General features: G+C 41.9%; 2 protein-coding genes across 2 annotated transcripts; one reads left to right on the forward strand and one right to left on the reverse strand.

The window, feature by feature from the left end:
* Positions 1–1,621: 1,621 nt before the first annotated feature.
* On the reverse strand, positions 1,622–4,733 carry LOC112178246. The gene is made up of 5 exons (XM_024316422.1): positions 4,211–4,733; positions 3,372–3,901; positions 2,814–3,170; positions 2,155–2,718; positions 1,622–2,038 (listed from the first exon to the last, which is right to left on the reverse strand). Exons 1-5 carry the CDS (start codon positions 4,731–4,733, stop codon positions 1,622–1,624), a joined length of 2,391 nt encoding a protein of 796 aa, XP_024172190.1.
* A 3,916-nt stretch (positions 4,734–8,649) lies between these two features.
* On the forward strand, positions 8,650–9,500 carry LOC112175318. Its single transcript, XM_024312992.2, has 3 exons — positions 8,650–8,810; positions 8,912–9,049; positions 9,181–9,500. The coding sequence occupies exons 1-3, from the start codon at positions 8,776–8,778 to the stop codon at positions 9,344–9,346; spliced, it is 339 nt and encodes a 112-aa protein (XP_024168760.1). The 5' UTR covers positions 8,650–8,775; the 3' UTR covers positions 9,347–9,500.
* The last annotated feature ends 245 nt before the right edge of the window (positions 9,501–9,745 follow it).

Here is a 9,745-nt window from a genome sequence, read left to right on the forward strand (position 1 = left end):
ATACTGTTTGTAAAGGTAAGAATAGACCTTTTTTTATTTTTTTATTTATTTTCTGTGAGCTGTGAGTTGTGACCTGTTGGTTATCTAGGATAACCAATATCGTGGATGTCATAGTTTCAGACCTCACAGACATCATGGAAGGGGAGGAGTGGGGTGGGGTTAAAAAAAATTATAATTTTTTTTCCCCTCTTTTGTGTCCTAATTGGTAATTTAGTATGAGTTGACAAAGTCAACTATAATTTGGAAAAGGAGAGAGATACAAATACCAATTTTGGAGGTATGAATAGAAGCTCCCTTTAAAAATATTAAAAAACCACAATGTTGAGATTTGAATATTAGACTTTTTTATTTAAAATCTCATGACAATTCCACCAATGCTATTTCTTTTATGTTATCAAAATAGTGAAATAAAACATTATATCATTTAAAAAAAAAAACGAGAGGAGGACTAACTCATCGCCCTCTGTCAGAAATTTATTGATACCTCAAACAAACAGTACAAAGGGATGGAGGACACAACCAAGGCCAACCCACATCAAAGTACATGGAAAAATGAAGAAACACACCACCTAGGAACATTCTAGAAAAGTCCTGGCAATTGCAAAAGAAAACAATCATAACTAAAGAAGCATAACTAGAACAAAGTGAGGACGTAGGACAACCTGGGAACATTATGAAAATCTATATGCTGGCCTTGATGAATAATCACGGCCAAAGTCAGCAACCAAAAAAGAAGGCAGCGACGTCCACGTGCTACCACCCTCATGAGACGCGCCATAGTTAGCCAAAGTATCAGCGGGAGCATTCCCTTCCCTGAAAATGTGAGAAACATGGAGATGAAAATGTCTTGCAAGAGCCAAACAGTTAGACCATTGCACCCGAAGTCGCCAAGGAACCAGTTTTGGAGAAGCAAAATACCTCAAGACAGCTGCCGAGTCTGTTTCGATCTACCCACAATTATTGCCAGTCTTGCAGCTTAGCCACCTTAATAGCTTCAATAAAGGCCAAAACTTCTGCGTCAAGAGCACTAGGAACACATACTCGAGAAGCAAAGGTGAGAGCAAACCCACTGTCATGATCACGGGCTAAGCCCCCAAAGCCAGCGTGATCCTGATTTCTAAATGACCCATCAATGTTGATCTTTATCCATGGAGGAGGTGGAGGCATCCAAGTAACTCTAATAAATTTGGGAGCACAAGGCCGCATCGGTGAAAGATGTAAAAACCCAAAGATGGGAGCTCCAGAATGGGAAGTGGAAGATACAAAAGCCAACCCAGCTGACTCCTTCAAAGATGAGACTAGGAAACGCATGAAGTTGCTCAACACAAACACACCTCCATAATGTCGTAGACGGTTTCTTTCATAACATAGACACCACAAAACATTCCACACAGTAATGCGCCAAAGAAGTTTTGAAGAAGTAAAAAACCCGTGAGAGTAAATCTTGTGCAAGTAAGCCATGCAAAGAGAGTACTTGAGGGAATGGAATACTGAACATGTGAAAGCACCACTTCCAAACATCCAAAACCACCAAGCACCCTAAAAACATGTGCCGACAATTCTCGCTTCCAACACCATAGAAGCTACACCGAGAACAAAGTGAAATCCCCATCCTTCGAAGTCACTCATCTGTAAGAATTTTCTCATGAAAAATCTTCCAAGAACAAATACTCTTTCGCGGCTGAATTGTAGAATGCCATAATAGAGATTCCCATGCAACCATTGGAGATGGCAAAGCTAGAGTCAAATATGCCTCCTTCGATGTCAAGGTTCCAGAAGAAGAGTCAGACCAAACTAATTGGTCTTTTGTTGGCTCCAAAGGAAGCGTAGTGGAAGTAAGTGCCGCTGCAATCCCAGGAAACACCTGACCAAAGATGTCAGGAAGCACCCATTTACCATGAACAATGAACTCACTAACTATATTGTCAAGATTAGCCAACTCATGGGAACTCAAGCCGAAGGCCTTCCCCAAAATCTCTCCCATCCAATTATCTTTCCATAGCCTAACCGAGGCACCATCACCAATTATCCAACGCAACTTGGTAAGCAAAAACCTCTAAACCTGCCTCAATCCAAGCCAAACTGATGATTTTTTATAATAAGCACAAGGTTGAAACCCACTTGTCAGAAATCGATCATGCAAAAAAAAGCTACAGGGGAGGCTTTAGAGACAACATCCCACCCCTTTTTAAGAAGAAGAGCCCCATTCAAGACAACAAGGTTTTTAAGACCCAAACCACCTTTATCCTTGGGCTGACAGACCCGATCCCAAGAGACCAAGGCCACACCTTTTTTGAGGGGATCCCCGGTCCAAAAGAAGTTACGAATCCACCATTGTACCTCCTTCAATAGAGAACTAGGCCAAGAATATATTTGAAAACTATAGATAAGTACACTGTGAATAACATAATCTATTAATTGTAGCCTCGCCGCTTGGGATAACAACTTCCCCTTCCAGGCAGTGAGTTTACACTGAATCTTGTCCGCCACTGGCCTTAAATAATCACTCTTCGGCCTACCCTGAAATATGGGAACGCCAAGATAAGTAAAAGGAAGCTCACCAAGTTTAATACCCAAGAGATTCTGCGTAACGGTTTGCCGATGAAGAGCATGCTTGCCAATGAAAAGAAGAGACTTATTCCTGTTGACAACCTGCCCAGAATTAGCGCCATACTCCTCCATGAATTGAGAAAGTGCACTAAGACCCTCTGGATTAGCCTGCATGAAAACCATTACATCATCTGCAAAAAGAACATGTGAAGGGGGAAGCACATACTAGGGGTTGCAATGCAATCAATCTTGCCCTCATCTACCATCCCTGTGAGTCCTCTACTCAACACCTCCTCTGCCAGACAAAACAGAGTCGGTGATAAAGGGTCACCCTGCCTCACACCCCGCGAGCAAGTAAAGAAACCACAAGATTGACCATTAACCAAAATGGAAAGATGTGCCGACTTAAGCACACAGTGGACCCAATTAACAAAGGTTCTATCAAAACCAAAAGCTAGAAGAACCCGAAGGAGAAAGTTCCAGTCCACAGTATCAAAGGCCTTAGCAATATCAAATTTGATGGCCATGTTCCCAAACTTACTCTTGTGATCCAAGAGATTCATGCATTCAGAAGTGAGAATGATAGGGTCAGTGATTGACCTACTTCGAATGAAGGCACTCTAATTGGTAGAAATTATTCTCAGAGCAACCTGACTTAATCGATCAGCCAAGATTTTGGTTATTATTTTGAACACAAAATTCGCTAGAGCAATAGGTCTATAATCTGAGATGCCCTCAGCTTCATGGACTTTTGGAATCAGAATAATTAAATTGGTATTGAAGTGAGGAGGAATGAAACCCGTCTAAAAAAAACTACGGACCGCCAGAATCACATCATTTGCAACCACAGACCAACAAGCTTTAAAAAAGCCCCCACCAAAACCATCTGGACTAGGAGAACTACCACTGTCCATTGAATTAACAGCGAGAGAGATCTCCTTATCTCTTAGGATAGCAATAAGGGACACGTTTTCTTCAGCAGTAATCAACTGTGGAATCACTCTTTCCACAAGGCCAGAATCAATAATAGCCTGATCTCGAGTAAACATAGTTTCATAGTACTGAACAATGTAAGCAGGAATAGAATCATGATCCTGCAAGGTAGCTTGCCCATCAGACAAAGAAGATATAGTTTTATTTAAACTGCGCACCTTAACCATGTTGTGGAGAAAAGATGTATTGCGATCGCCCTCTATAAGCCATTTCACACGAGATTTGTCTCTAAGTAAAGTATGCTGCAATGAGAGCTCCAACTGGTATTGAGCAATAGCTGCATCCTCTCGCAAGAAACGATCCTCAGACGGCCCTAAGTCAGCAAGTTCAGCTTGAATAGCATCCAGGCGGCGCCTAGCTGCATCCACCCATGCATGCACATTACCAAAGTGATTCTTATTCCAACTCTAAAGCATGACTTTAAGAGCGCGTAACTTGGAGCACAAAACAAACATAGGGTAGCCATAGAAATGTAAATCATCCCAGCAATCACGAACAAGTTGGATAAAGTTTGGAGCCTGCAACCACATATTTTGGAACTTGAAAGGAGACCGGAGTGGTAAAGAAAACTTTGAAAAAGATAGCAGAATCAGACAGTGATTTGAAGTGGACTTTGTCAAGGTGGTACACTCTAGATCTTGCCAAGCTTCCAACCAGTCAGAGTTACCTAAAGATCTGTCCAATCTGACATCAGTCCGACGGTTAGACCAAGTATAAGCAAGGCCCACCGTAGGAATGTCCATAAGCTCATATGCAGTACACATTTGTTGGAATTCTAAGCAAGAGATCAAATTCGGTGGACTACCACCCCGCTTTTCATGAGCACCCAGCACACAATTAAAATCCTCGAGGACCACCCATGGGTCATGAACATAAGTACTGTGGATCTCTCTAAGATCATTCCAGAGAGCCCTTCTGCCAACTATAGAGGTTTTGGCGTATACAACAGTAAAGATGCACAACAAGCCATCAATCATACAGGAAAATGTAACCTGCTGAAAAGTAGATGATAGAACAGTAGGTTGGAGGGCTTCATGACATAGAACCCATAAATTAGGAGCTTGGAAACCCCTATCATTAGTAGCAAACGGAAAGAGACCCAAGGACCTCCAAAAAGACCTGTTTATAGAGTTAATTGGAACAAAAGGTTTAGATAAAGCCACAAAACAAGGACGATGCACACGTACCATCTCTATTAACGCATTTTGAGTGTCATCATTGGTGACGCCACGCGCATTCCAATATAGAACCTTCATGAAAAAGATTTATGCTTTGCTCCCTTTTGCACGAGAGCAGTAATAGACTTATGAGCAGGAACTTTTAAGCTGGACTTTTTAATTTGTTTCTTAGTTTTCTTGGAGACAACTGGCGTGAACTCACCCTCCTCCCTGGCTGAAGTATCATCGCCAAGTACCTGGTTTACCTGCATAGGTTCACAAACAGAAGAAACTAAAGCAGCTCCACTGCCTTTGTCAACCACCGGCGACGTATTAATACTTTCAGATTGAGCCACGTCTATTGCTGCCAGCTTTAAAACTTCCGGGACAAGCCTCTGAAAGCCTGGCGGTACGCTAGCGAAAGAGGAAGCCTAATTAGAAATCTGTTGCTCGGCCTGCACATATTCAAGCCTTCCATCCACCATACAGGTCTCTTTATCAACATCAACCTGAACTGGAGCCACAGATGAACTGATCACCTGTACATTAGCGTCAGTCTGACCACGTAAAGGAGGCCCTGAATTTCTGGCACTCCTTCTCCTTGACCTTCTAGTGGAGGAACGGCCACGGTGGGAGGGAGTAGCCGTAGAGGCAATGGGCCCAGCTGGGTGCACCACTCTGCATTTGTCGCTCAAATGCTCGACAAGACCACACTTAGAGCACACACTCGGAAGAGCTTCATATTCAACCCCTACAAGAACCTGCTCTCCATTTGCTCGAGTTACAAGAAGCTGCTGAGAAGAGGTTGAGATAAGCAAGGTTCTAAAAAACGCTAGGCGCTAGTCGGGCGGTGACCCAGGGACTAGCGCCTAGGGGCCTAGGCGGGAGCCTAGGCGGGGACTAGGCGGTTTTTTTTTTTTAATTTTTAAATTATTTTAATGACATATAATAATATAAATGACAATATTTAAAGTCTAAAAATTAATTATAAATATAAAAATAGTCAAAATATAGAATAAATTAGGGTTTATGACCGCCTAGGCTCCGCCTAGAACCGCCTAGTCCCCGCCTAGCACCGCCTAGCACCGCCTAGCACCACCGCCTAGCCCGCCTAGTAGCCCAGCGCCTAAGGGAAACGCCTAGGCCAAAATCGGAGCGGTTTCTTGCCGCCTAGCGCCTAGGCGCCGCCTAGGCCGATTTTTAGAACATTGGAGATAAGTCAACATCAACTAGAACCCTCGCGTAGAGACCAACAGATCGATCAGCAGTTCTAGGATCCAACTTTATGGGTATCCCAATTCCCCGCGCAATTTCAAAGAGAGTCTGCTGCTCCCAAAACGCAAAACCCAGATCCCAAAGTCGAACCCAGAGTTGCGCAAACGTGTTCCTGTACGTTGAAGGGGAGAACTTTGCCGTCCACTTTATCAGATGTAGGAGCCCTTGCTGCAACGAAACTGTGCCAACTGCCCAAACTTTCTACATATCTTCCAGGGACTGAAACTGAAGCATGAAGAACCCCCTCCCTAAGGGAGTTACAGACCAATTATTCAAACTCGGCCATAGAGCCTTAAGCTGGGTCGTCAGCTCGTGGGATTTTAGAGGGGAGATTTTTGGTGGGAGGACGACTCGACCAACCAGTAGGTCTTACAGTGCTCCAATCCACGGAGGTAAGGGTCCTCCGATATCTGCACAGAGACAACGCCGTTGTCACGAATGGGAGTGGGCAACTCGTCGATGTTGAAATCAAGTGGAGGGGAAGGCAGCTCTGATAGGAGGGAGGCAAAGGAAGACTTAGGGGGCTGGGGTGACTGCTGGGAGTGCACCATGCCGTCGCCATGAAGGCAGGGCTGGTGTTACGGGGGCTAGGAAAACATTATATCCTTGTTTTGACATAAAATATTTTTTTCTAAATATTAAATATATGTTTATTAATAAAGACTAATCTCATAATAATACAACTATAGAATAAAGGAAAGAATAATATGATACTAAATCTTCATTATATTAATAAACATTAATCTCACAATAATATACTAAAAGCAATATATTTTGAGTTATTTTTTTCTTTCTTTCTTTCTTGTAGTGGAATATAAAAAATTATTAGAAAACTAATCTTAAAAAGCTAAGATTGAGAAAAATATTGTAGAACTTAATTTATTTGAATTTTCTAAATAGTTAAATAAAATTATTTTTTATTTATTCAAATTAAGATTTTAAAATCGTGCATTATAGTGTGTAGGCACGAGCACGGCCCGTTTATTGGCCCGGCATGAGTACGGCCCGACACGATATGGGCTGGGGCCATGGGCCAGATCCGGTTTAATGTTTAAGTAAATAGGCCGGCACGAGCCCGACATGATAATAAATGGGCCGGCCCAAGCACGGCACGAAGCACGACTAGGCCCGTTTGTCACCTCTAGCCTAAACCGCTCACTTTGGCATAGAAACGGTTTGGAGTTAAAACCGATCTAACCCAACCTGTGTGTAACCCTAGACACAATGACTAAAGTGATATTTTCAAAAATTGAGTGACCAAAGTATCGAGCAAGTCATAGTTTAGTGATCATTTGTGATATTTACCCAAAACAGAGAGATAGAGATGCGATCTTTGCCAGAATGGAGTGAGAAAGAGACACAATAAATGAGGGAGTAGGTCAATACCCAACAACGGCGATGCTATGAATAGTGACCATAAATCCATAATGTTAGTTGTAATTTGCTAGTTGTAATATTGTTACAATAAATGTTTGATGGATGCATGATTGTGGATCTATGATTGTTGAGAACTGGATGTGTGATTGTAGATTTTTGGTTGTGATGGATAAGGTTCTATTTTCATATATAGGCACCAAAAGTTCCAACCTCAAATGGTAATAGCAGATGGAGTAATCAGATCATCAAGTCTAGGAGGGGTTGGAAGAAGTTGAAGACCATGGGGGGCAACCAATGTGCAAATGGAGGGGCCTCTAGTTCACAAGCAATGCATGAACCTCCAACTCAGAGTAGCCAAAACCCTGCAGCAAAAAAGGCACAGCAGAAAGGCCAAATTGAATCTGAATGGGCAGGATTTTGAGGCAAGTATTGGGTGTTGAAGCACCAATATACTTTTTGTATGGAACATGTAGAGTTCTGATGTAATGAACATGCCTTATGAAATTGCTCTCTTTTGTTTTGAACAATTTGTTGGTTTGAAGAGGCAATGAATTTCTATTTGGTTATTGCCATTCCCAATTAATTTCTGAATTTTAGGGAGTGTTTGTTAAGATAGCAAATTTGCCTTTCATTTGGCACTATTTTATGTCAGTTGCATTTTTTGTACCAATTTCATGTGAAAAGGTCTTGGTCAAATTTGTTAGCATGGTCAATGGATTTTAGGTAATTTGGAGGGAAACAATTATCAGTTGGCCAACTTTGGAGGGAAGAAGTCAACAAATTTGGTCAAAATCGTGTATTATGGAGGGAATAATGGGTATAGATGATGGTATAAAACAAACTGAGGGTAGAATGTCTTTTTTGCCCTCATTTTTGGGCTCACGTGAGTCACACGTGCTCATAGTTAACGGAGTCATGACGGAAGTTCGCCACAGGTACCACAATAATACGAAAAGTAAAGTCCAGGTATCACATTGATAACATTAAGAGTTCAGGTATCATTCTGAAAGTCACCAAAGTGTCCAGACACCGTTGGTGATTTTTTCCCTGTGATTAAAGAGGCAAATATCCGACGTCATAATATCATAAATAAAATAGAGATTAGAGAGATAGCGCAGCTCCATATTTTGAAAACGGCAGGCCCACGCACCGAAATGAATCGAACCGAACACTTGATTAGTAGATAGAACTGAAAGAAGTCTCTGGAATTCCTTATCTCGCTCGAGTGCGTGTTGATAAACTTTCACAAATGAATTCTGAGCCAAACACTGAATCCTAGTGCATGGACAATCCTATCCTCCTGATGCAGATACTGACGAAGGGTGTCTTTGTCATTCTACGTTCTCTGGCGCTACCATAAAAGGGGTTCTGTAGCTAATAGCTTCTGCCTTAGCTGCAAGCAAAAGCACAGAAGAGAAGGAAGATGGAAATCCAGAGCCCCGTCGAGCAATCCGTGAGGTTGTTGATTCTCGATCTCAGAGTTCATCGTTTAGATTACTTTTTAGTTCATTAAATCATTCATTTGTTGATAGATGGAACAAATGATCATATATGTACAGGTCCCTCGCCGTTGGAGGAGGCAGCAGCAAGGCGTTTTGCAAGTGCGGCCAAGGGTGGAAATGCGTCATCACGAGGACCGAGGGATCTGAAGCCGGCAAGGCCTTCTTCAAATGTGGCGAAAGTTGCACTTGTGTCATGTATTGCTCCTTCCAATTCAGATGAAATCAGGGTTGATTTGATTACAAAATATGTCGATCCTCCACACACACACACACGCACACACATATATTATATATATATGATATTGCTTGCTGGTTTTGACACGCAGAGACGGAGAAGGAACGGTGAAGGAGCTGGAAAAACTGGGTCCAAACGAAGGATACTGCGAGTGTGGGGAGGGATGGAGTTGTGTTGTCACCAAGGTTGAAGGGCCTGAAGCTGACAAGGCTTTCATCGAATGTGCTGATGGCTGTACCTGTGTTACTAAAGCCTGAAAACTGAAAGGCTCGTGCTTTTCCAATCTGCATGCTAATTATTAAGACTCTTATATATCTAGCTAGGAATAATTTGCCTGTGACATAATTATATGCAATCACATAGTTTGTTTTCTAGTTGTTAATTATAAAAATAATGGATAGTACGTTACCATGATTTTATATATATATATATATATATATATATATATATATATATATAATCTTGCTCAGGTGCGGATATCCGCACCTAAGCAAAAACGTACGGATTTTGTGTTTTTCCCCACTTTTTGATCACACATTCACATCTTAACCGTTCAGTTTTTAGTTCCTAATGTATAGATCACCTCTGCAAAATTTCAGCCAATTTGGTGATCGTTAAGGCATCCAATACTGCAATTTACACGGACGAACCAAATC

Source organism: Rosa chinensis, chromosome 7 (assembly GCF_002994745.2).
Source record: "Rosa chinensis cultivar Old Blush chromosome 7, RchiOBHm-V2, whole genome shotgun sequence".
Taxonomy (NCBI): domain Eukaryota; kingdom Viridiplantae; phylum Streptophyta; class Magnoliopsida; order Rosales; family Rosaceae; genus Rosa; species Rosa chinensis.

What these genes read in the sequence shown, in the direction of transcription:
- LOC112175318 (XM_024312992.2), top strand. Translation starts at nt 8,776, where the DNA reads ATGGAAATCCAGAGCCCCGTCGAGCAATCCGTGAG. An exon ending in CCCGTCGAGCAATCCGTGAG is followed by an intron (nt 8,811 to 8,911) that starts GTTGTTGATTCT and finishes ATATATGTACAG; the next exon opens with GTCCCTCGCCGTTGGAGGAG. An exon ending in GAAAGTTGCACTTGTGTCAT is followed by an intron (nt 9,050 to 9,180) that starts GTATTGCTCCTT and finishes TTTGACACGCAG; the next exon opens with AGACGGAGAAGGAACGGTGA.
- LOC112178246 (XM_024316422.1), bottom strand. Translation starts at nt 4,733, where the DNA reads ATGGTACGTGTGCATCGTCCTTGTTTTGTGGCTTTATCTAAACCTTTT. An exon ending in CAGATTGGACAGATCTTTAG is followed by an intron (nt 3,902 to 4,210) that starts GTAACTCTGACT and finishes GGGTGGATGCAG; the next exon opens with CTAGGCGCCGCCTGGATGCT. An exon ending in CAAATGATGTGATTCTGGCG is followed by an intron (nt 3,171 to 3,371) that starts GTCCGTAGTTTT and finishes TCTACCAATTAG; the next exon opens with AGTGCCTTCATTCGAAGTAG.